Genomic DNA, 24,990 nt, shown 5'->3' on the forward strand with positions numbered 1-24,990 from the left:
AAGGCTGGTAAAAACTCCTCATCGTTTTTTTGACCAGTAACTCAGTCCTCCTAAATCAAGAGAGCAATATTAATGAGCTCACTGTAAGACATGCTGTCAAGCTATATGTTAGGATAATTACCATGTCTTTTTAGTTTAGTTCTCTAAATTATCCCGTTATATCAAATACATTTTTAAACATGTAAACCTAGACCATAGATACATGGCCCATTTAACTCATTTAGTCTGTTACACATCCTAGAATAGGTTTTCAAACAGTCTAGTAATGTCTTGAATTTGTTGTTTACATATGGCTAAGATTGTTCTGAAGGTTTGAGTGACACATGAGTTTCAGGTTCAATCAGGATATGAGGTCGTAGGTCACAATGTCAGAGATTATCATGCATGATCCTGTTCTTGAATATGGACTCTACTCTCTCCCTCTCTCTCTTTCTCTCTAATTCAGTCAGTGCAGTTTAGTTTACTGACACGTGTGCTCATTCCCCGTATTTCGAAAACATAACAATAAAAAATGTCAGTAATGTTAACAGGCGAAGAGAGAAAGAAACGGTGACACATAAAGTCATAAAGTATCATAGCCATACCGTGTTCATGTCATATCCATCTCATCACTATTACACATGTGAGCATCTAAATGAAAGAATACCTCTCTCTCTCTCTCTCTCTCTCTCTCTCTCTCTCTCCATCTCTCCATATAATGCAGTTTTCCCCATGTAGTGAGCTATAGTTTACAGTCAAATGTGATCACCATAGTAATTTTGCCCTTGACTTGTGCTGCCCACATACACCTCAGAAAGACAAGCTTGAAGATGGATGAGGATAGAGCAGGGATAGGTGAAAGGGAAAGAATGAGTGGTGGACAGGGAGAAGATGAAAGTGAGAGAGTAAAAGAGAGAAAGAACTGGTAGAGAGAGGATCAAAGAAAAAGATGGGGTGATGGAGAGAAACAATTATAAAAATATTTAAAATGAGTGAAAAGAGCACAGGAATTACGGGGGTAAAAGGAAGTGAAAGAGACAGGAGAGACGAAGGAAGAGATTTCTCACACCACTACCCACATACTAAAGAAACAGGAAAGAAAAAAGGGGATGGAACGTCAGTTGAATTATGAAGTGTGTGTGTGTGTGTGTGTGCCTGTGTATGTATGAAGATGTGTATATATATGCACATCTAAAGACTTCCATTTTGGGAGACGTGTGTGGAGCAAATATAACGATGGAATTGAATGTTTGTTTGCTTCATCATCTAGCCTCATTCTTCTCCGGCTATATTTCTGTGGTCTGCAGCTGTTGCCCTGAGGCCTGTTTCCATCTCTTCTCCAGGCTGGATTTCAGAGTGGAAATGATTCCTTCATAAACATACCCCATGCACAAGAAAAGAAAAAATCTATGTTGGTGTCATATATACTGCTCACTGAACAGATCTAAACCAGGCTTCATAAACAACTCTGATTTCACAGTCCATATGGTTTTCTAAATAAGATAATAAGGACTCAAGTTTTTAAAAAAGACATTCTTAACAGTTATGTGTTTTGTATTTGCAATTCCACAAGCAAATTGTGGGAGCTCTGCTGTTACCAGCAGTTAAACTATGCTTCCAGTTAACAATATATGCAACCCTTGAATGATAATAGTAATTTAAATATTACTAATAATTTAAATGTAACAATCTAAAAAGAATTATTTGGCTAGTAGAGCACTGTGCGTGTTTATTACACTTAGGATAAGTGCAAAATATAGCTGTGTACATTGGTGAAGGAGCTGCTATACTCACTTGGACATGTAATGACTGCCTACATACACAATTACTGGAAACACTTCATGTTAAGTGTGTTCCTTACAGAACCTTTGCTCTGTACTGCAATTCAGAGCTGATTTGTCCTTTCCGTTCATCTGGAGGCACTGACATAGTGTGTAATTGCATAATAACGGTAAACTATTATTTTTGGTTTACTATGGGGCACTGCCATCTAGTGGCGTGTGAAGGAAAAGGGAGTTACTGCTACTACCGATTATTTTCATAGTCTCACCAGACTGTTTTGTCTTTTTGCATGGCTTATCATTAATAGATCATTTGTCTCCAAAACCGTGTGGAGAGAGAAATCTTTAATGTCAGTTTCAGGTCTGTTGCGCATTAATTAGATAAAAAAAAAATAGTGGGCCTGCTGTTGAGAGATGTAAATCTTTTTAGAGGACCCTAGAAATGTAATTAGCTCACTTAAAATTTTTGGGGATATTTTACATGCCTTTTGCTGAGACATGGTCATCAGATACAAACGCAGCATCTACGGAACTATGGGGTAAAGCTCCAGTGCTGTAAATTATTGTGCTTGTACGCCTCAGCAGTCCAAATGCACCGACTTACTCATGTGCAAGATAAGCTAACTGGGGTAATACTGGCCTCGGACGTCAAAGAAAAACGGCATAACTCTCTTTTACTCAGCCAAGCTCATCCTGGTTTAGGACTATAACGTTAAAAGTGGGTGGCCACTTAATTCGTAGAACACATTTTAAGACCTGTACCTCGTGTTGCTTTGTTAACACTTTTGATACCTCCCTACAGTAGGTGATTTCATCACTCAGTTGCTATCATCTTGGGTCTTTTTCAAAGAGTCCTTTAACATTTTTTTTTAAAAATCACGTCTTTCATTACAGAACGTGGTGCACTGTGGGTGATGTATCTCGGGGGGTGTGAGTCTGTGTGCTGTTTGCTGATTTGACGTGAGGCGGTTTTGACGTGCCGGTGTCTGCAGGGCCTGATCATTATTCAGGAGTAGCTTCTCTGAGTTCACAGCCAACTAGCGCTGTTTGCCTCCTACACTATGCCTTAAAGGAGAGCAAAGCTGCTGGGAGGGAAAGCTCAAATTTGCCACATACGTAAACACAATACCTTTAACACAGCATTTGACATTTAGAAAAATTAGCGACGCTGGACTGTAACTGAAGCGTGTAGACTTAAAGGTACAATATCCAAATTTGATTCGACAGACGAGACACTTTATTTTGCTAAATTGTGAGCTTTGAGGTCTTTCATGTTCGTAGAGAAGCATACAAAGGCTTACATTTTTTAGGAGGAGGAATGGGCTGAAGCGGTTGAAGCAATTGTCAGGAGGTATTTATCAACCATATAAAAAGAAATAATATAAAAAGAAACAATTAAAGAATCCCAGTTTTCTGAATAGCTTTATCCAGACCTGTCTGAGACTCGTAACACCAGAAATTCTGCGATCATGTATGATCATAATAAGATTACATAAATTAGGCGTGTTTTGCAGCTTGAGGATAAAGGGACAGTAGGCGATTTGTAGGAGGATGCGGGGGGGGGGGGGGGGGGGCGCCATCCCCCTTGTTAGCAAATTGACTAAAATGCATCCCCCTCGTTAACCTGTCATCCCCTTATATACTCTATAGAGTAGTATCGTCGACCATTGGGCCATCCCCCCTGTTAAAAAAAAAATCACCCACTGATAAGGGGTGTGTTAAAAGCTGTGTATGGAGACCTATATAGTGTTACCTTAAAACTAAAGAGAACATTAATCCGATAAATCACGAAATATATAATGCCTGTTTTAACCTGACTGCGTTGCCTCCAGCCTTGATTCATGCTGAAGATAAGAATGCGATTCAAAGCTCAGCTCCATTCGTTCAAGTGATCTAACAGTTGGTGATGTGAGCTATCATCACGATATGACAGAGGAAAGACATCAGCTCCATATTTACCTAATAGGTTTGACTCATTTTTATTTCTGGTGTCAGATTATAGTAAAAACTCAGAACTACACTAGATGAAGCTGATGAAGAATCTTGTGTTCCCCATAGTGGACTGTTAGAGTCACAGGGTAGACTCACGTTACCATTTAATGCATGAAAGTGTTTGTATGAATAAGAATCAGTTACAACTGCTGTTTCAGACCAGCGGGTGATACAGTCCATTTGAAGATTTGTCAATGGCATATTTTAACAGTTTTAAATCCCACTGTGAAAAAAGTCCTCTTCTTCCTGCCTATTCATGGTCAGTCTTAACAGAACAGACCACTAGGTGGCATCGCAGTTAATATTTACAGTGTGTCTAAAAGGCCCAATTCAACAACAGAAACAACATCATGGAGGAGAATGGGACGATGCTTCGTAATCGTGACTAAAGCCATTAATGCTTTGTCCTCTGAATGAACTGTGCCATCTCAGAGATCGGAAGAGCCAACCACAGCTGCTACCCATCACAGTATGCCCACAGGCAGGGTGACTTTGTTGCACTGTCCTGAGCACCACAGTTGGGTAACAGTATCACTCACCCACTGAAGAGAGAAACTGAACTGTCAATGCGGATCAGTGTCTGAACTAACTAGTGTTGGACGTGTGTTTCAAAGAGTCCGTAACAATTTCCTTCTAAACAATTTTCATCAAAATAAGGAATACGCCCTCCTTCAACCCAAAATCAATGTATGTGGCTGAAATAAGTTTTCTGCTTAACACTGTAAACTATATTTGTTTGTTTAAAACGTGTATCGTTTAAGCAAAGACGGTCACTGGTTGATTTTGTAGTGTTGCACGTGAAACAGAATATTTAATTATATGGGAGTAAGAGAACTTCTCTATTGGGACCAGTAATAGTTTACACCCATGTAATCTCTGCAGCAGTAAATTACATCGCGTGCGTGTAGTCTAGAAGGCTTTGGTTGGCGCTGTTTTATTGCCTGCTATAGTCACGTAGACAAAAACAAATGGGTCTAAGAAAAAATCACAAAGTCCTATCTTCTGATACAGTAGTCTACTGATTATGGTTCTGCGAGATTTAGGAAAACAATGTCTGCAGGTCATAGTGTGGGCGTATAACGAGGTGAAAATGTTCGTCCACTGCTCCACATTATGGTTCTCGAATTCAGTGCTTTAGCCAAGTTGCTGGGAGGGGTGACGAGCCGCTGTTCCAGATCATAATATCGTTGAGTAGTATGTTGAGCTGCGGCATGGTTGCCATGACAGCGTAGTTTGCAAACTCCCCTGTTGCCATCGGATATTGTATAGTAGATCTAAAGGAAATCTCTCGAAGTCTTTTATTTTTTCGAATGATTCTACAGAATCAATGTGTTCTGTCGCAGTGTCGCTGCTGTTTTGGAATGCCGCATCATTTTGCCGGTCGGACAGACAATTATTTAAAAAGTAGTCCATTACCTTGCCGAGTTTAGAGTGCACTCTTTCCTATCGTTCAGCGTTAGGCTCGCTGTGTCGTTAAACGTAAAACACTTTCACCATTGCATATACAAATGGATAATCTTTGCTAGACAAACAATATTTGTTAAAATGGGGACCTCTGGAACTGCAATCGTCGCGTTAGATAACGAAGATAACGAAGAAGAACAAGGCTATGAACTTCAACATTTACCTCCACTGCTTGAGGACGAGGTAAGAGCTATGGACCTTACATTTACAGGATGGTTGACTAGGGGAAGTAATAGACCACGTATTAGTCTGTGAAGTTAACTTTTATATGATCGAAGTCTTATGATATGCGTCTGTAGTTAGGGCGGTATGACTTGCCAGATTCAGAGCCTGATTTGCCGTGTTTAGTCACCTCCCCATACCCGGACATTCGCGGTCAGTGGTAATGCTCAAAACCTTGTCACCCTGGTGTCCTCTCACGTGTAATTTGTAGCCTTGTAGCCTCGGCTCAAGGTGACAAGGGTTGTTTTGGCAGTCACACTTGTGTGCTGACATACCACGTCAATGAGACTGGCAAAAAAATAATAAGTACTGACAAGAAACCGCTCTAAAATGATGGATAAGTTTTTGAATGAGAGCGGCAGAGTATACTGCATATTAAATACAGATGCCCAGACATCTATAATAACGGTATTTTCAAGAATCGCAAGAGTACTCCCAACAAAAAAAAGCCGCATCACATTTCATGGATCAGAGACTGTCAGGCGCCTTGAAATTAAAAAAAAAAAGTCTATTAATGTTTTCTTTGCGTACCCCACAAGATTGTTTCAGATGTTCTATTCTATTCCATTCTATTCTGTTCTGCTCTGTTCCATTCTATTCTACTGTAATCTTCATTAAAACTCCAGCAATTCATTTATATTTAATTGCGATGTTGAACTGAGCTTATTAAGTAATGTAGGCTGAGATGTTTAACTTGAAGTGGAGGAGCGCTTCTCTTTCTCTGCGCCGATCCCAGTGGAATACGTCTATTTATGGACGCGCACTGCTGCATCTAGTGGAAGTTCTCTGCCCCTTAAGTATGTCACATTCTTCAAGTACTGAGAAAGTGCTTCACCCCCTTAGCGTTTTAGCGTTTGAGTTGTTCTTTTTGCAGGAAAATCTCTTTTGTTTTCCGTTTGTTGTTTCCATTGCTTGTCGTGTTCAATTGAAGAACGTTCAGAGTACAATGACAGCCCTGGTTGCTTGTGAGGCATTTTAGCCTATCTTTTCCTCTTTTTCCTCTAAGGCCCTGTGTTAGCCTACTTCTCAGTTAACTGTGTTGTAGCGGTTCAGCTGTATTCACCTGTGATCTAAGTGCGTTTTAGTGAATCTCAAAGTAAATAGAAGCTGATTCGACCTCTGCACAGTACAAGTTTTAAAATAATACCTTTCTGCACTGTCCAATGCATTAGTAAATCTGCTTATTTTCAAGATTCAGATGATAATCACAACAGAAATACTAATACTAATACTAATAATAATAATAATAGACATGAAAGTGAGTATGGCATGTGCACAAATTTGACCACCAATCCTGTTAAGGGTTTCAGAATACCTCCTATGGAAGATATAACATGTTTCCTGTGGCCAGCTGATGATCTTTTAAGGCTTGCATTTGAACTGTTTTTCCAATGCTTCCTTCCTTATTTTATAGCTCTGAAATATTATTGGGTCTCCTTACATGCATGTTTGACATCTCCCCACAATTTTCAATAATGTAATAGTCCAGGGATCTTGCCTGCCATTCCAGAACCTTCACATTTCCTCCCTGTAAGTATTTCATGGTTACTTTTGAGTTGTGTGTTTGGACGATTGTCTTGTTGAAATATGCAACCTCTTTTCAACTTCAATTTCTTGACCCACTCTGAAAAAATAGCTTCTAGGAATTGTTGGCACCTAGATGAATCCTTTTTTTCCATCCACCTACACAGTATATGGTATGGTATGGTGTGGTACTGCCTGCCACAAAGTTCTCAAAGTATAATGGATCCACACTCAGGATTAATGGCTGACAAGATGTCCTTTTAGTCACATGCTTTTACCCTTTTTTTCCACCAAATGTAGCTTCTCTGGCCAGAGGGCTGAACTTATTTTCATTTCATCACCTCAAAGCGCTTACTTCGAAAAAGTTTAGGGCTTACTTAAGTACAGTCTTTCGCAAAGTTTAAACGATGACCTTTCTGATCAAGCCACAGAAAAGGCTTACTTTCTGTATTGCGTAAGGAAAATTTTATTGTAGACTTGTAAACAGCAACTCCAGTGTCAGCTTTGCTTTTCTGCAGGTCCTTTGCAGTGACCTCTAAGTTCTGTCTTACAGCTGTGACCAGTTTTCTAATGAGAATATCGGAGAACGTTTTCTGGATTATGCTTGACTTAGCCTACTTTAAACCATTCCCTTTAAGATCTATTTCATGACAATGTTTTGAAAGTAGAAACTGCCCAGAGAGAGCTTCTAACAAGTTGTTTATTGACTACTGTTGCTCCGTGAAAGTTAGTTATCTTGATTTTCAAGGTGACAGTGTAGAGGACCAGGTAGCTAATCTGGCCAATTTGAGTAACAGTCTCATTGTGACAGGTTAGAAGGTAAAAAGTACACCGTATTTGCCTTTGCCTAACGAAATGAAACCCTACCATATGTCAGCCTTGCTTTAGTGATCAGTGATGAAAAAAAAAAAAAACATCCAGAAAGATGCTCACATTGTGCACAATATATATTTACTTTTAAAAATCATTATGAAAATCGAAAAACAGCAAATAAATAATAATCGGTCATTAAGCTTCGCAGAAACGTGTTTAACTTTGTACCCTGCAGAGATCAGTTCATCCTCTGTTTGTTCGGAAATTCAATGTGGCATGCACTGTATAATGAATGTGCTAACATCTGCTTTTCTACAGCCCACCAGTTAAGTTTGAGTCAGAGACTGGCCAAAGTGATCATGTGTTTCACCACTGTCACACAGTTTTTGCTTATTATTTATTTTTGTGAGTGTTGATTGGTTATTATTGCATGCTAGGTTGATTGTGGAGAGGATGTGTGTGTGTGTGTGTGTGTGTGTGTGTGTGTGTGTGTGTGTGCATGTGCGTGCATGTATCTATCTGTCTAGTTTTCTTGATATACTTTAAAAGTCTTCTCCCTGACAAGAAGTGAATCGCAGAGATTATCTAGAGCCTTCATAGACCGATTTGGCCATGGGAGGAAAATGTCTTGTTGTCAGCAGGGAAAGTTTCCAATTTAGGAATGTGAAGGCGTTCAAGGAGACACAAAGAATGTCTGTTAGGCCTCACTGACGCCTGATGAAATCATCAGAGAGTTTCAATGAGACAGGGTTTTCCAAGTGCAGTTTGCAAATCTCAAAGAATGGACGTCTTGTAAAGTTAGAAAGGACGCGGCTGATTGTGCACATTGTTCAGAGAAAAGCGAAAGCTCAGGAAAAAATTGACAGATGGAAAAAACTGTGCAATATCTTACCACTGTTTCTCTTCTTGATGTTGTAAATACTTTCTTTTAGTGCACTTGTACATGCCATCTTCATTTCAGAACACGTTTTAAAGGTGTGGTTTTTTTTTTTTAAATATTTACTTACTTTTTATTGTGTGATTTTGAGTCTTCTCACCAGTAGATGTGTCTGCAGCCTGGTTTCCACTACTCTTAGTGTTTGCAATCACTTTCTTGTTGCAGTGTGAAAGGCTACAAACCAAAGCACAGTAACAAAGAGAAATCTCTCACCAGAGATGCTGATTTGGATCCCATTTTTGGCTCTTCTTAAGTAACTTTAGTGTAGTCTGTTTACTGGTTCTCTCTCTCTCTCTCTCTCTCTCTCTCTCTCTCTCTCTCTATCTCTCTCTCTTTTTTAAATCATACATTAAAGAGCCTTGATGTCAGAGAAAATCACGAATGAAAAACAGTGAAAGTAGGTCACATATGAAAAAAAAGAATCCCTCCAAACAGATATTTATACTGGTGATCAGAAATGCCTTACCTCCGGTACTCTGCCCACCATAATCTTAAAGAATAACACAAGATCAGTTGATTCACTCTTCAGACAGAAAAAAAAATCTATTGTGTGTATGGCAATGGCTTTTGTGTTTGATGAATTCTTTGAATAAAGAAAGTTCAAAATGTCAGTCTTTTCAGACTGATTTTGTTGCACACAGCTGACATTATATGTGATTGGTCTTGTCACTGATGCAAAGCTACCCGAGTTCAGTAGAAATAAACTGTGTTTTGCTGCAAATTTCCATCAGCATTACTCATACTGCTGTGTAGGTGTTGGTTTATTTCTGTATAAGAAGGGATTCTGTCAGTTAGTGCATTTAGTAATGAGTGTGTTGGTGACAGAAAGAGAAGGGTGGAGGAGTGCTCTGGCAATCGTTTGTGTTTCTCATTTCTTTTTCTTTGTGTGCGCGTTCATGTGCGTGCGCACCGAATGCATGTATGTATGCGTTCTCTCTAAAGTCATAGTATTAACCCTTTCCTTCACTGTACTAAATTCCACAGGAAAACGTGTCTCTGGCAGATATCCTTTGCCTGAGAGACAGCTATCTGTCGGAGCAGGAGGTGTGGGCAGTGTGTGTGGAGTGTGTACATTCGCTGCAGTGTATTGCGCTGTTGCCCCTCTTTCACACTCTCTGCATCACCCCCGACACTCTGGCCTTCAATGCCCACGGGAACGTGTGCTTCATGGAGCAGCTCAGCGGTGAGTCATCGATGTGTCATCCAATTCATCAGTAAAACCCTCTTCTCTGCAGACTTGAAACAGTGCTGTATCATCACGTTCATCAGCCAGATTTGCAGTTTTGGATGTATAGATCACTTAATGGATTAATTAGCGAGATAGGGCTATCCTTGAAACAAAAAGGATAGATGGCAATTTTTTTTTTTTTTTAGTCGTCTGTGAGTCAGCGTCTTCTTACATTCTCTCTCTACGCAACAGCACTTTTCCTCAAACTACCTCAAAAGCTGCTAATTAATTCAACTAATTAATGTATTCTCTCTACAAACGTCAGAAACCTCAGGCTCGCTGTCTCATTCTGAGGGACTCGTCCTGCGATGTTTACTTCTATCTGTTGTGGTTGCTATGCTCACCCACATGCTCATTACTTCCACAGTCTAGAATGGAATTTTGGGAGTAATCAACTCCTTAAATGCCCACATCGCTTTGTGAGGAGTTTGTGCTGTCATCTTGTTTTGTCTAGTCTATATATCATTCCTTTTGAAATTCCTTTTGTTTTTGTAGATAATTCATTTCAGTGCATTTAACACACACATGATGGATGTTTTAAGGACATTTAGGTGGAGTGGAAAGAAGAAGCTCAGATTCTTGCTTATGCTCAGTTGGTAAGGAACCTTTGAAAATGCTTTCAGCTCTTTTTTAGTTGGCAAACAAACTGCTGTATCCACACAGCAATTCTCTCAATGTAAAATTCAGTCCGTTTCAGCTGGCAGAGAGACAGCAAGGAACATCAGAGCTATCAAAATCAGACACCGAGCCTGTCTCTCTGTGACCACCTGTCAGTTAGTGTAGAGTGTGTATGTTACCTCACCCTCTATTTCACTCTGTATCTCCCACACACCACAAACATGCACACACACACACACTCTCATGCACACACAGACACACACACTTACACACTCCCACACACCACAAACATACACACTCCGACACTCCCACACACACACACACACACACACACTGAGGTTTGCAGTTGTACAGGCAATAACTCATTGGTGCCCTCAAACTCTGATTTGCATAAAAATATTACAAAGTCCAATGTTACTATGGACACAAACTGTCAAAGGAGAATAGGGGACTTACCAATGAAAAGAGAACGTCTTCGTCCATTTTATTATTTTTTTCCTCAATGTAGAATGGCTAGTTAACCATGTTTACCCAGAAAGAATGCAGCCAGTTGTGTTTCCAAGGACTCCTGGCCACAGACGGCAAAAATGGCACAGCTGGGAATTTGATCCCTAAATTCCAATCGAGAGATTCACATCTGCACTGTTTAACAGTATCTGTCTCCGGTGTAGGGTAAAACAGATTCAATGTTATTCATTATAGCAGTGATACATCTTAAAATATTCATAGCAGGATTCAGTAGAAGCCCTAGACAGGGTTTCCCCCAGATTAAATGAATTGTTTTTCTCTCATTTCAATCCTTTTAATCTTCTTTATCAGGAGGTCTCCCCCCAAATACATCATCCTCCCACCATCTCCCTTCTAGTATAGCTTGTTAGGTCAAAGGTCAAAAGTTAGCTCTCTCCTTGTATTTGAGATATGGTGTGGAGGAGTCTTTTTTTGCATCGTAATCTTTGTCCTCCTCGAGAGAGGAGTTTCTCTGGCCTGCACCTGGAGAGACATGATAAATCCTTTGGAGAAAGATTTCAGACATGCCTGACCTATTTTACTACCCTCCCAAACTCTGCGGAAGAATCTGGAAGAAGCTGTGTATTCTGTGCATCTGCTGAAGACTGTGTCCTATATAGAAGAGGCAAAGCAAAGTCAAGTTCTCCTCTCATTTTTCCCCGTTTTCCCTTATTGTTGATGATGGTCACAGGATTACACATGGCAGCACTTTTGACTGAAACATCTAATGATTGTGTAACGTGGTCACATACCTCTGGTTAGTTCTTTTTAAAGCCCAAGTCGTTTGTAACCAAAGAAAATGTATTTTATATTTCACTTTATCAAGTTGCTGATCACTGCAGATCACTTTGTCTCTCTATTACTTGTTTGTTTGTTTGTTTGTTTGTTTTACAAATTTATGGTATTTATACATAGTATGACTCTTTGAATTATGTGACATTTGCAGTAATATAAATCTATAACTCATTTCAAGCAGCTGTGCATGATTTCATTTTAAGTTCACATCCATCCTTGAGTTAAAATAGGCTGAATGTGAATATGAACACACCGCTCTGCTAAATTAAGATCAAGCTAAACTTGTGTCTGTGGCATTCTTGTATTTCATTTCTTTCCTCTTCAGATGACCCTGAGGGTTCATTTGTACCTCCAGAGTTTGACAGAACCGGGAACACCTTTGAGGTGAGTCTTCTGCAAAAGGGAGGGCGGCAGAGGGTTCACATGCTCTAAATAAATCCAGTATCGGGCCATCTGAGTGTCATTTTAGCCTGTGCCTGTCTCTCCTCTAGTCTATTTCAGCGATATGTTTAACTCCAATAAAGCTGCATTATGTTACTTTAGACTCATAACTTCGCCTCGTAAATCGATTCATACGGTGTTAAGAAGCTCAGTCCTGCAGAAACCCAACGCTGACTCTAAATGTTTTTGTGCAGTAGGTAAGCTGTGTTATTGTGCTGTGTTCCTGTTATGCTTGATGTTGAAGGTTGTATTGACTTTAATTCTTTGTTGGGCGAGCACTAGCATTGTTTTCAAATTACATCCTTCTGTTGTTAATGTCAGTTAATGTTTTGTATTCTGTTTCAAAATAAACATGATGAAAAATCAGTGCATTTTAAAAATGTTTAAATAAGCCTTTGAAAAACTGGAAAAGTGAATATTGGAAAAACACCTGCTGCAATTCTTTTTTTTTTTCCGTTTGTGTAGTAATCTCTCTCTTTCTTCATCCCTTTTTCCTTTTCTTTGACCCATCCAGAATTGCTTATTTTTTCCCTTTGTTGTGTTTATCAGTGAATCAGCAGGAACAGTTCCAAACAGTCTGAAACTGCAGAGCACTAGTACTTAACACAAGCAGAGCTGTTTTTAAAAACGTTAATTAAAAGCAGCCCAGTTTTTCTAATACTGTGGTGATGTAACAGTGTGATAATATGCTCGAATATTATCTGCACATGTTTTAGTTCTGTACTGATGTCACGCAACTGTAATGTGTCATTCATTTAACGTTATATTTCAAAAATATTCGGCCTAGCTTTTCCAACTGTCAGATCTGTTCCTCCCTGTAATAAAACTTCAGAGATACATCTCACAGTTCATATATTCTAAAGGTTGGAGTCAACAGTACAAGACTCTTTGAATCAAAGGACTACAGGCCCCATATGGCATGATTGACTGGAGATTATGTAATTTCCTTAGCAATACTGTGACAGACAGTATACCACCAGGATGAGTTAAAGAGTGTTAAATACAGGGAAGGTGCAATAGAGGCTTAAGACACTAATAGGTAAAAATAAAGGATTACTGACTCTTGTCAAAAGTTTCACTTCATTCGTGATGAAGAATGAAACAGTATTCTCAAACTTCAATAGCAGCCAATAGTATTGAAACAGCAGATTAAAAACAGTGCACTTTGTTACTTTTACCCTGAATTAATGAAAAAGCAGCTATACAATCCACAATAGATTTAGTAACAGAAATTTTCAAAGACTGAGCTTTATAAATTTCATAAACTGAAGTTCTGCCTTTAGGCAGTTAATCATCTGTCATCAGATTATTCATCAATACCTCACTAATTCAAGCTGCTCCTTTTGAAAGAACTTTTTGTTACATTTCTCTAAAGACAGGGTATATAAGATCAGAGATATATCAGGATACATCAGTCTAACCGATGAAAAAAAAAAAAAAAAAAAGAAAAGAAAAACTTGCCTGTTGAGATGCTCGACATGTTGTTGTTTTATGGCCTGAGAAAAATGAGAGCTATCGTGAGATGCGTGATGAGACAGAAGAACAGAAATGCGGAAGAGGAATTGTTTGTCTTTGGAGGCTATGAAATTCATGACCTGTCAGACATGATAAATACAAGCCTGGTCACATCCTCAGCCAAGACGCGGCCCTACATCACCCCAGTCTCATTTAGAACTGTTGAGTACGTAAAAAATTTGACAAATGATTCAACACAACAAACAAATCTGGGGACTGTTTCCGGAAAGACCATCAGGTTTCCTATTTTGGACACGGGCACTGCATAAACAGGCTGGTTTTAAAAGATGGGTCACCCAAATACATATGTTTGACCCTCTCTGTGTTCACTGCTCTAAAAAAAATAAAAAGCACGTAACAGTAAAACATTATTACATTATATTACGAAACTGTAAGGGAAGTTTTTGTAATGTACTTTCAGATCATTCTTAATTATTCACCCTTGTAAAAGCAGTTGCTCATCTATCATTGCTTTCAAAGTGTTGGTGTTAGAGGGACTGAGACATTTCCTGCTGTGCAGTGGGGTTTGCCAGCCTAAGCCCTGGTGCTTTTGAATGGTTTTTTTTTCCCTACAAGTATGATTCACTGAGCTAAAATTTGATCCATTTTGTCCATGTCCCTTTTCAGCCAAGTCGAATGTTTGTCAATAGCGGCTTCATGACAAGTCATTCGTTCTCCTCTCTTAAGGGACATATCTACTCGCTGGGTGCCACTCTCTCCGCTGCCCTGGACTTTGTCGTGGAGCCTGAACTGGAGGCAGACTTGGGGATGGAGACCAGGAGGTTCCTAGATCAAATGCAGGAGGCAGAGCCGGAGAATAGACCGCACCCTCAGGTATAAATTATGTTGACAAAGAGTAACTCATAGTGAAAGACGTGAAACAAAAAACAGAGATTTTATATGTGTATATATGTGTGTGTGTGTGTGTGTGTGTGTGTGTGTGTGTGTGTGTGTATATATATATATATTGCACTCTTTTCAGTTTTCCCTTTTACCCAAAAGAAAGAATACACCTTTACACGGAATACCTTCCTATATCTTCCATTTTATGGGTTTTTGGTTGCTATGTGAGTGATAGTTGACCTTGATTCTTAATATTTCCATTTATTTGTATGTAGGACAGGGAAATTGTAAAAAGTCATTAAAATGAATGAGCTTTTCGACCTGCGGTAAAGTAGAGAAGAACCAGACTTAGTTCAAAGATGAGACTGAAATTATCTTTGAGCAACACCCTGTGGAAAGACAGGGGTATTGCACCACCACAAAAAATGAAAACTTCAGCTCTCTTTCTCCTTCTCTCTCTCTCTCTCTCTCTCTCTCTCTCTCTCACACACACACACACACACACACACACACAGACTCTCTTTGACACTAAGGTTCATCTCATTCCATGCTCCGGTACAGAGCTGTGACGGCTCCAGTGAGAGTTTCTTTGAAAACTAGGCTGTAGTCAGAAACAGTTAATGTAACCACTTACTTCAGAGTTAATGGATAATGGATAATGGTGAAAAGAGGAGTTGCTGACCTGGGAGAAGTGGAGCCTTTGTGTGAGAAAATTCTTGAGTTCTCTATGACTCTTGAAAATATGACTCTTACTTCTGCTGGAAGGCTGCACACAGGCTGTGTCCGAATCTCCCCATCAACACTGTTTGTTCTCTCAAACAAAGACGCTCTCTCATAGTTAAATTTACATGCTGAAGTTCTTGTAAACACAGAACATAGAACATATGTCTTGAAAACCATTCAACCCAGAGGGCATAACAACAACTCTCTCTACAAAATATTTGTCAAACTTCTTGGCAGTGTTTCACTTCTAGGCATTCATGGTTTTCTGTGCCACCTTCACTGAATGCTTGTTTTACCAGTGAAAGATGTTGCTATCATGATTGAGATAGTTGATATAATCTGCATACATTTCTTTAATTGTCTACAGGATATTCTCTCTCTGGCAGAGGCCAAACTTTCAGGCACCTCCCCCGTAGCTGTCTGTCGAAAACTCTCTGCCATTGGAAGAAGGGTCCTCTCCATCGAATCTGTAGCAAATTTTCAAGGTTTAAACGTAGCTTTTTTTTCCATTCATGCCCATGTCTCAGTCTCTTGTAACAAGTGCCACACAACAAGCCATGTTATTCTGTTCATTTTCAGATGGATGGGAGTGGTCTTATCGGCACGCTGAACAATCTAAGAGGTCAGCCTTCACAGAAGATCAGACTCGTTACCGGGGCATGGTCCGAAATTACTCCTCCGATTCCTATAACAGCAGTGAGGACCAGCGGTCTCAGAATTGGGGTCGAACTCATGAAAGCTATCAGTGGGTTGAGGGTTGGCATAAATGCTCAGGGAGCATAACGCTGGCGCGAGAAGACGACCCATTTCAGGCCGCTCTTTTCACCAGATCCCAGAATAGCTCTCCGGTCCGCAGGAGAAACCAGAGGCTGGGAAGAGCGAGGGGCGCACTCAACCGTTCCTGCTCTGTCCCAGACTCCAACAATCCCCCAGCTTTCTTACCTCCTTCTCACGGAGACATCAGCATGGTCGTGACAGACCTGTCAGAGATAGGAGCTGAGGAGGACGAGACATTGGTTTGGGAGGAAATACCCCAAAGAGGAGATCCTAAGAGGACAGTGGAGTATTCTGACACAGGGTGGTGTGGAGATTCTCCAAGCCACTCAGCCCGGTCTCCAGAAGACCCCAGAGATGTTGGCCTCTCGCAAAGGAGCATTGCCTCTGATCTTGATGAGGTGGATCAACCTGAGACATTTGACAATCAAATCCTGTCTCCTTCAGCCGCTGAGGGCTTGAGGAACAACAGTTTGTACAGTTCCAATAACCACATGACAAAGAGCATGCTATGTCTCAATGAGGAGTCTCAGGATGAGGTGAGAAGTGGTTTGTTTAGCTCCAGCATTCGACACAACCTCACACCCTTGCACCTCCAAACCCACTACTTTTGTTACTATGGGATCTGGCTTCCAACTGTACAAGTGAAGTGACTGAAATGAAAACCACAATGGCAAAGTTTCATTCATAATGTAAAACTACTGTCTTGGTCAGATAATGTTGAAAAGAAGTCCAGTATTTATTCAGTAGTTTGAAAAAGTAGGTATGTATTTGGCTGTTTCTTGGGGTTTTTCATGTATTAATCAGCTGCTTTCATATGTCTGTTGGGTCATCATGTTGTGTTGTTCGGTTTTAGTCTTTCAGTCACAATGTGAGCTCTAATGCTGATTACTACTTTGCTCTCAGTGGATCTCTCTACGGGAGCTGCTGTCCCACTGTAGCAGGCCGCTCTCAGTGAATGAGCTTTGGGCTCTGTGCTACATCTGTCTCTCCACTCTCCAGACTTACATTGACTTCCCAGGTCAGTCCCACCCCCTGCCTACTGGCCAATCAGAGCATAGTTCTGTTCAGCTAGTGAATTTGATCTATGAGCCATCAGCATTAATCAATGAACTAATTAACTAATCGTTTTTGAAATACCTTTTTTAAATTGTTAATTGATCACCCATAATCCACTACAGTAATTATTGTACAGCTAATTTGTCAGGGCAAGAACGTAAATATTGTGTATTTAAGGTCAATGTGTCACAGCCCTTCTATCTGAAACACTCTGTCTCTGGTACCAAATTTTACAGCTCTTCAGTTGTAGATGTATATATGTAGGTTTTCTAGAGGAGACTCTTATCATATAACAAGAGAATAATCTTCCTCTTGTCTGAATGAAGAATACCTTTGCCTGGACTCTGTCTATGTGGGCTGTGATGGAGAGATGCTGTTTCTGAAGCCCAGAAACACAGGTACTGTTCTCTTCTTAGACTGATCTTTTATAGAAACTGTACCATTATTTTCAGACAGTATTTATTTAAAACAGGGCTGAGTCATACAAAGTAACCATAGCAACAAGATTAATTGTGTGGTTTTTTTCTCTGACGTATCATCTCAGGAGCATGTGATGCATTTTACCTGGCACCTGAATTCCAGGAGCATGGTATTGTAACAGAAAAGGTCTGTCTTTAAAACAATCCCATTTTTCTCCTCCTAAGCATTTCCTCTTCTGTGGAACCTCTAAAGCTTTGTTGATATTTCTGCCCATATTCAGGCCTGCATTTATGGAGTTGCCGCCATACTTTGGGCTACAGCTAAATTTAACTTGTCGCCCAATCAAAAACTGGCCATGCCTAGAAAGCTGAAGAGACTGCTGCTTGAGATGGCTAAGAGGACTCCTATTGAAAGGCCATCCATTGTTTTAGCAAAGAAGGTATAATGTATAGATAGTGCACCATCCCTCATAAACAATTAAATTGAAATTATTTTTTCTGTTACAGGTGAGAAAACATAGCACATGTTGTACTCTGTACTCTTTTCATTGAACAAGGGAAAAATATAGTATATAAAGTTTTATAAAGTGTTCAGTGTTCTGTGTAATTTGGATTAGTAAAGGGATGAAATTCTCATATAATATATGACACATTTGCTGTTTCCCAGAGCTGTCGGGACTATCTTTCTCGCCAGGGAACTAATGCCGAGGCAGTATGGACACAGCTCATCAACAGAGTACACAAGGTACACACACACACACACACACACAGACGCACACATACGCATTTCACACCTTTAACTTCAGTGTAGACTGTGTTACCCTGCCTACAACAAAATAGGATTCTGAGAACTTTATAAAGTGATCATTTCCATAGTCAGTCACTGGCAGCTGGTGCTGGTAGCATTACAGAAAATGGTGTGTAACTGAAGGGTGTAATGTTTAGTTCTTGAACATGGTGGTGACTCTCTATCAAGGTTTCCTCAAACAAGTCATTTAAACCCAGATTTGTCTTATTAGAGTGCAGTCTCCAGCATGGTGAAAACATTTCTAAGTCATTCTGAATTAGAATCTCAGCCAAGTGAGAAAAGACGGATTCATCTCTGAACTGGTCTTGTTTTTTGTTCTTGTGATATTTTATGTTTGTCATCCATTTCCAACTGTGCTCTGCTTAAATCCTGTGGGGTGTACTTAGGCACAGCATTTTTTTGCATTTGTCTCAGTCTGTACACTGGGTCCTAGGTTATCTCAGAGCAAACTCTTTCCTTGCCAAAGTAGTTTGTTCGTCATTAATCAAGCAGTTCCTGTGAAGCTAGCATAATTGTCCTTCTGAAACTGTCTACTCACAAAACGCACTGCTTTTCCTCTACTTTACCTCCTCTGCTACATAAGGAAGCAGTTTATTTTATCAACCTCAAATACTCTCCTGTGTCACAACATGAAAAAAGCTCCTACATGATGCATGAAATTTAACAAATATTAATGTAGAAAAAGGCCTCATTAAGTATTGATCGAGAATTACAGCTGTAATCAACATTACAGGTCTCCAGTGGGAAAAGACATGCAGAAAATCACATAGATCTGGACTGTTCCAGAAGTCCAACTCCCACTGATTTGGCTGTGAAAACTGGTATTTTTCCCATTATGTTTTGTGTGGTTATTTCAACGATTATGGATCTTTCTATATTTGTATATATTGAACATAGTGTTTTACCATTTTACCTGCCAAGCTATCGCGTTATATGTAAGCGCACAACATGCAATCATTTGACACTTGGATTTATAATCTACATATAGATTTGTTCATTTATGGATTAGTGAATGGTTTAGATTTACCTGACAATGCTGTACCTGTCCTAGGCTTTCTCCCATTGGCTGGTGAAGGCAAGCTGGCTCCTGTAGCTGGTCCTCTCCCGCACAGTTATGCACTGAGCACATCTTCCCAGCTTCCTGAAGCTTTCACTTCTCCAGCCACACACTTTACACCCATTGTCCTCGCTCAAGAGGAGGGAACACAGCAGGAGGAGTCTCCTCTGACTGATCCTGGAACAGATGGGTGAGTGTCTTGTTAAAGGAGGTCCGGAACTTGGGTCCTCACTGTTGGTCTTTCCTTGTGTCAGTTCGCTCTGATGATGTTACTGATTGACTGAGGAAAACACACATTCCACATCTAAAAACCCTCTGTTAATGGAACACAAGGGCAAAATGAAACAGTATATTTCCCTCTAAATTCTTCAGCTGTGTATTTCAGTTCCAGATTGTCTGAGATCAAGGCTAATGATGCTGAGTATTTAAAATCTGCATTGTGAACATTCTTCTATGCCCCAGCATGTGTGTGTGTTATTTCTCTTTGTTTTTGGTGTTCTCTCTGTGTTGAAGGACGTCTAGTGAGAGTCTGCACTGCAGTAATGTTGAATTCCTAGAAAATGAGGATTCCATAACTCCTGCAGTTGGGGCAGAGCCACAGGAAACTGAAACAGAGTTGGAGGACAACAGAGGAGATGGTGTTGGCTCTAACGTGGGTGTGGTTTTACGAGACTCCTCCTCCACTTCCTCCAGTGGCAAGACTCTGGTCAACTCCCCACCTCTTCTCTCTCCCCAGACGACCAATCAGGAAACAAGCATGCAACCTGTGGCAACTTGCCCTGCTATCTCGTGTGGCTGTGCCAACGGAGTTTTCAACAACTTCCTGTTAAGGCAGGACCCTCAAACAGGGCTTCTCACCCTCCTTCCTGTACAGATTGCTGTTCCTGAACCAATCACAGGCCTGGATCTCAGTCTCCCAATAACCACTGTTCCTCTGCAGAATCAGCCTGTAACGAATTCATCCCCTAAAAAGAAAGTGAACCATTTCACTGAACAAAATAACAACATATATCCTGCTTATCAAAATGGAAACACCAGTCACACTCTCTCAGTGTCTTACGGCACTTTCATGAGTGATAAGAGCTCAGAGGACAAAGTTAAGCGTACAACATCAGCTGCTCCTAAGTCATCCCAAACCATGACAGGTTTATGCCGCAAACACCCAACTCTTCATCAGATCCTGACTCTGGTTAGGGAGGAGTTTGCCTTTGATGGATATCTGGAGAATGGAGTTGAAGATCTAGCCATAGGTAAACTGATTGAGGTTTCCAGAGAAAAACTTTAACTGGTTAAGTTCTATTTACAGCCAATAGAGTTTGCTCTTCCACCTGCCCTAAAACAGGTCTGAGTCTAGCTGCATAGTTTCCTTTTTTGTTTCTGTTTTCTTTTCACAGAATTAATAAGAGATCCTCTAAAAATATCTTTGCCCTGACTGTAAAATGACTAATGCCTGGTCTTTTCTGTTTGAAGGGGAGTATATTCTGTCTTTAAAGGGCCTTCAGTTTGAGACATTCTGTCGAGCCATAACAGAGAAGTACTGTGAGCTCTTTTGGGATGAGGATCTGCTTGGAGTACTTCACTGTCTGGTTAACCATGGTTCATCCACACCGTAAGTGCTATTAATGCATTTCTTGAACTTTTTATAAGATGTACACAAAACAGCAGATTCTCAATCCTATGACTTCCAGTGAACATGCTTCAGGCATAAGAGTCTATAAATGTAAGGCAGCTTAGAATCCAAAAACCCAGAGTGAGGAGCAAGCTGACACTTGGTAGTTAAAAGCTGAACATGAAAATTAATTGTATTTATTGTTGTTATGAAATAAATTATATGCTTCTAAAGAGTTGTTCACGCAGGTTCAATGTTTCATGCGTGCAGTCTTAAATCTGGATTTTGATAAATGTCTTGGTTTACTGTAGCCAGGGGTGGACAGTAACAAAGTACATTTACTTGAGTACTGTATTTAAGTACATTTTTCGAGTATCTGTACTTTACTTGAGTGTTATTTTTTTGGAAACTTTTACTCCACTACATTTGAAATACAAATATTGTACTTTTCACTCCACTACATTTCTATGAATGTTCTTACTTTAACGCATAGCTTTGAAGTCGGCGGAATTTTCTTTTCTAAAATGCGATAGGCCATATTGTGTTCATCACAAGGGAAAAACCAATCACAGTAATCTACTCCAATGCTGTCAGTCAAGTGCGTGCTGCATTTTATTAACAACTGAACATTTGGCGGTTTTACTGATGGCTACTACAATGGAAGATAAAGATGATAAAGGTAAAGGTTCCTCACCAGAGCAGCCATGGCCATATCTTAAGTCCATGTCTGAGATTTTTGAAATCAACTGGTTTCCAAGCTAATTGCTTCCTGTATGCATTCACGCGCTGTGTTCACCTAACACTTACAATCATTTGCCACAGTAGATATGAGATGTGACTTGAAAATGCAATTTGTATGTTTGTGAATGTGTAACAAATCTGGTGACAGAGGCAGACCACAACTTCTACTGTTAACACAGTGTGTGAACACGTATGGAAACCAGTTGGCTTGAAAACCATTTGGGGCACAACACCGGGTCCTGTGTGAATCCACTGCTGACGCACACTAATAGTTAGCTAGCAAAAATACAGAGTTAATGTTACTGACAAATCCTTTTAGAAATATATGTTTTAATCTTGTAAGGTAAACACAGTAATATTTGTAAGGTCAGCGGATTCACGTAGGACCTGGTCCCAATAAGACGAGGGAGGCGGGAATCAAGCGGTGACGATGGTCATCCAGCTGTTTCACATTTCAGACAATGCTATATAGTAGAAGTAAAATTAACCTAGCCTACAACATTATGTTGTGTTTATCCTTTTAAGGCCAATCTGAGTTAACCTAGTGCCTGTTTAACTGAAGCTATACACTGTTTTTTATAGAGGAAGCATTTGGTTCAACTGTGTTTCTATAGGCTTTGTAGCATATTCCACAACCTTTTTATTCTACAGGTTCTACAAGCAAGTCAGTGCATTCAGTAGGTTGTTTCAGACTCATTAGACTCTGTAAATGCATTGTTGCAACAATACAACAATGCAATGACATTAAAAAGAAAATGTACTTTTGAATACTTAAGTATTTTTAAAAGCAAGTACTCCAGTACTTTAACTCAAGTAAAAATTGAACTGAACAACTTTTACTTGTATTGGAGTAATATTTGACCAGGAGTATCTATACTTTTACTCAAGTAATGGAGTTGTTTACTTTGTCCACCTCTGACTGTAGCTTTGTAACAGTTAAAGTTCCATGGCCAGTACTAATTTAAAGGTACACCCTGGTGCAGTGAATTCACTTTATTGTTGATGTTGTCTTTACTAAGTATGTGACTACAGGAGGATTTGAAATGGCAAAGATACAAAATGAGTCATATAACACAAAACTGGGACTAGGACACAAATAAAAACCCTACACAGCAGGCTGTCTGAGCTGGTTTTCAGAAGTGTGACTCAAGTTTGCAATTGCCAAGCGCTTGCAATTTGAATTTTAATGTCCCTCATTTGAGGACCTTCACAATAACCACTTAAGAAGTCTCTCAAACACCCCTTAAACACACACATACAGACACACACACACACATACACAAACACACAACCCACTTCACTCATCATCTGCATTCATACAAGAAGCATTTGAAAACCCTCTCTTCCTTGAGCCAGCTATTCTCCAGACAGAAAGGTCCCTATGGTAACAGCTCTGACCATGACACTGCCTGTCCTTTTGGGTTGACCATATCTAAGGCTGGGGAGCGGGCTCTTCAGCTGCCTCCCGCACTATCCTCTAGCAGGGCTTGAGTATCCAGATGTGTACACAAGGGAAAGAAAGCAAGGTGTGGTTCCATTCATTCAATACTTCCTCTTTGTCCAACATCCATCCCTCTATCCATCCATTGCCCCAGCAGGCGAGGGAGGTCACATGAAAGAAGGAGGGATGTAGGGAACCTCAGTTCAGGGTGGGCACAATAGAGTCTTTTTCTCTGCCACATCACATGCTTTTCGCTGTGAAGGGACGAGCTTTAGTATCAAGAGGATGGTGAGACATTGCTGTGGATGTTCTCTGTTTGGACTGTCGAGGATTAGCAGGCTTTGACTGGATCAGAGGACTTTACGTGGACTGTGGAAGGTTTTGTTTGCTCTCTCCCTCTCTCTCTCTCTCTCTCTCTCTCTCTCTCTCTCTCTCTCTCTCTCTCTCTCTCTCTCTCTCTTTCTTGCTCTGTTTCTCTCTGTGTCTTTGATGAATATTTAGGTGGTTGTTCAGTGTACAGGTAGTGTGTTGGGGCTGTCTGAGCTTGCCTGTGCAGGTTCACAGGAATACGACATACTTATCATATGGCTCTTGTATGTCTGTGACTATGATTTTGGTATTTTTGTTTTATTTTTTATTTATTTATTTTTTAATCCTTTCTAATATTTGATAGGCTATAAAATAGATTGTTGTAGAATGGCATTGTAAGGTCTGTGATGAGCTGTGGCGGGCAGTGCAATACTTTTTATTATTATTATTATTATTATTATTATTATTATTTGTTAGATTTGTTTAATACTTTTAATGTTTTCCAAACTGTGATGTGCTGTGAGTCTGAAAAGTTGTGATGTGCTGTGAGTCTGAAAAGTTGATCGCTTCTGACTGACCATGTGTTGTGTGCTTTTCCAGTATGATTTTTGTTCTGTCTGTTCGTTCATTCTGTCTGTGGATTCTTTGTGTCCACAGTGATTGGGTGGAACTGAGTTTTATTTGGATTTCATTGGATTAGTTGTTCCCTGTGTGGAGTCCACTCCCTGTTCTAGCTTTGTTTTGTCTCTCTCTCTCTCTGTAAAATGTCTCACTGTGTTTTTTTGTTGTTGTTGTTTTTCCAACTCTCTCTCCCTCTGTCTCCCTCTCTCTCTCTCTCTCTCTCTCCCCCTCCCTCCCTCCAATCTCCACACACAGATCTTCTGCTGAACAGTCACCATCAAAGCAGCTGAAAAGGGCAGTGACATCACCCCAGAAAGCAGGACAGAGAGAAGAGAGGGAAAGAGGAGAAAACGGTCATCTGTGCGACCACACGACTGCATGTCATGCCCCCTGTATCCATTCATCAGAGTCAAGCCCAGCATATAGGAATCAAGGACAGAAAGAAACAATATCGGTAGATAGTGAGTGTAACAACACTCCTGATTCCCTTGAACCCACAGATACAGCAGAATCACTTGAACACAAGGACACAAAGGATTTATCTGAGCACGAAGTCTCAAAGGAAGAACCTGAACACAAGGAAACAAAACTCTCACCTCAATACAGTGACACTGCAGATTCAGCTGAAGAGAGACATTCAGAGAACTCCCCTGAAACCAAAGAAACAGAGTCAGAAAGAAGAGGAATGCATGATTCAGGAAGACTTGAGGTGACCCCATCAGATAATTCGCAACAGTATGGCAGAACAGGTAGAGCAACAATTCATGTGG

General features: G+C 40.2%; 1 protein-coding gene across 1 annotated transcript in view; it reads left to right on the forward strand.

Moving 5' to 3' along the window:
* The first annotated feature begins 5,297 nt into the window (after positions 1-5,297).
* kndc1 (kinase non-catalytic C-lobe domain containing 1) overlaps positions 5,298-24,990 on the forward strand; it is a 33,636-nt gene continuing 13,943 nt past the window's right edge. Inside the window, exons 1-16 of the mRNA XM_030772274.1 lie at positions 5,298-5,399; positions 9,697-9,895; positions 12,186-12,244; positions 14,504-14,650; positions 15,750-15,867; positions 15,962-16,695; positions 17,063-17,177; positions 17,542-17,613; positions 17,760-17,821; positions 17,916-18,074; positions 18,302-18,379; positions 18,580-18,610; positions 19,494-19,689; positions 20,013-20,749; positions 20,970-21,108; positions 24,476-24,612. Coding sequence (XP_030628134.1) covers positions 5,298-5,399; positions 9,697-9,895; positions 12,186-12,244; positions 14,504-14,650; positions 15,750-15,867; positions 15,962-16,695; positions 17,063-17,177; positions 17,542-17,613; positions 17,760-17,821; positions 17,916-18,074; positions 18,302-18,379; positions 18,580-18,610; positions 19,494-19,689; positions 20,013-20,749; positions 20,970-21,108; positions 24,476-24,612 — 3,085 coding nt within the window. The remainder of the gene's footprint in view (positions 5,400-9,696; positions 9,896-12,185; positions 12,245-14,503; positions 14,651-15,749; positions 15,868-15,961; positions 16,696-17,062; positions 17,178-17,541; positions 17,614-17,759; positions 17,822-17,915; positions 18,075-18,301; positions 18,380-18,579; positions 18,611-19,493; positions 19,690-20,012; positions 20,750-20,969; positions 21,109-24,475; positions 24,613-24,990) is intronic.

This window comes from Chanos chanos, chromosome 4 (genome assembly GCF_902362185.1).
Source record: "Chanos chanos chromosome 4, fChaCha1.1, whole genome shotgun sequence".
Taxonomy (NCBI): domain Eukaryota; kingdom Metazoa; phylum Chordata; class Actinopteri; order Gonorynchiformes; family Chanidae; genus Chanos; species Chanos chanos.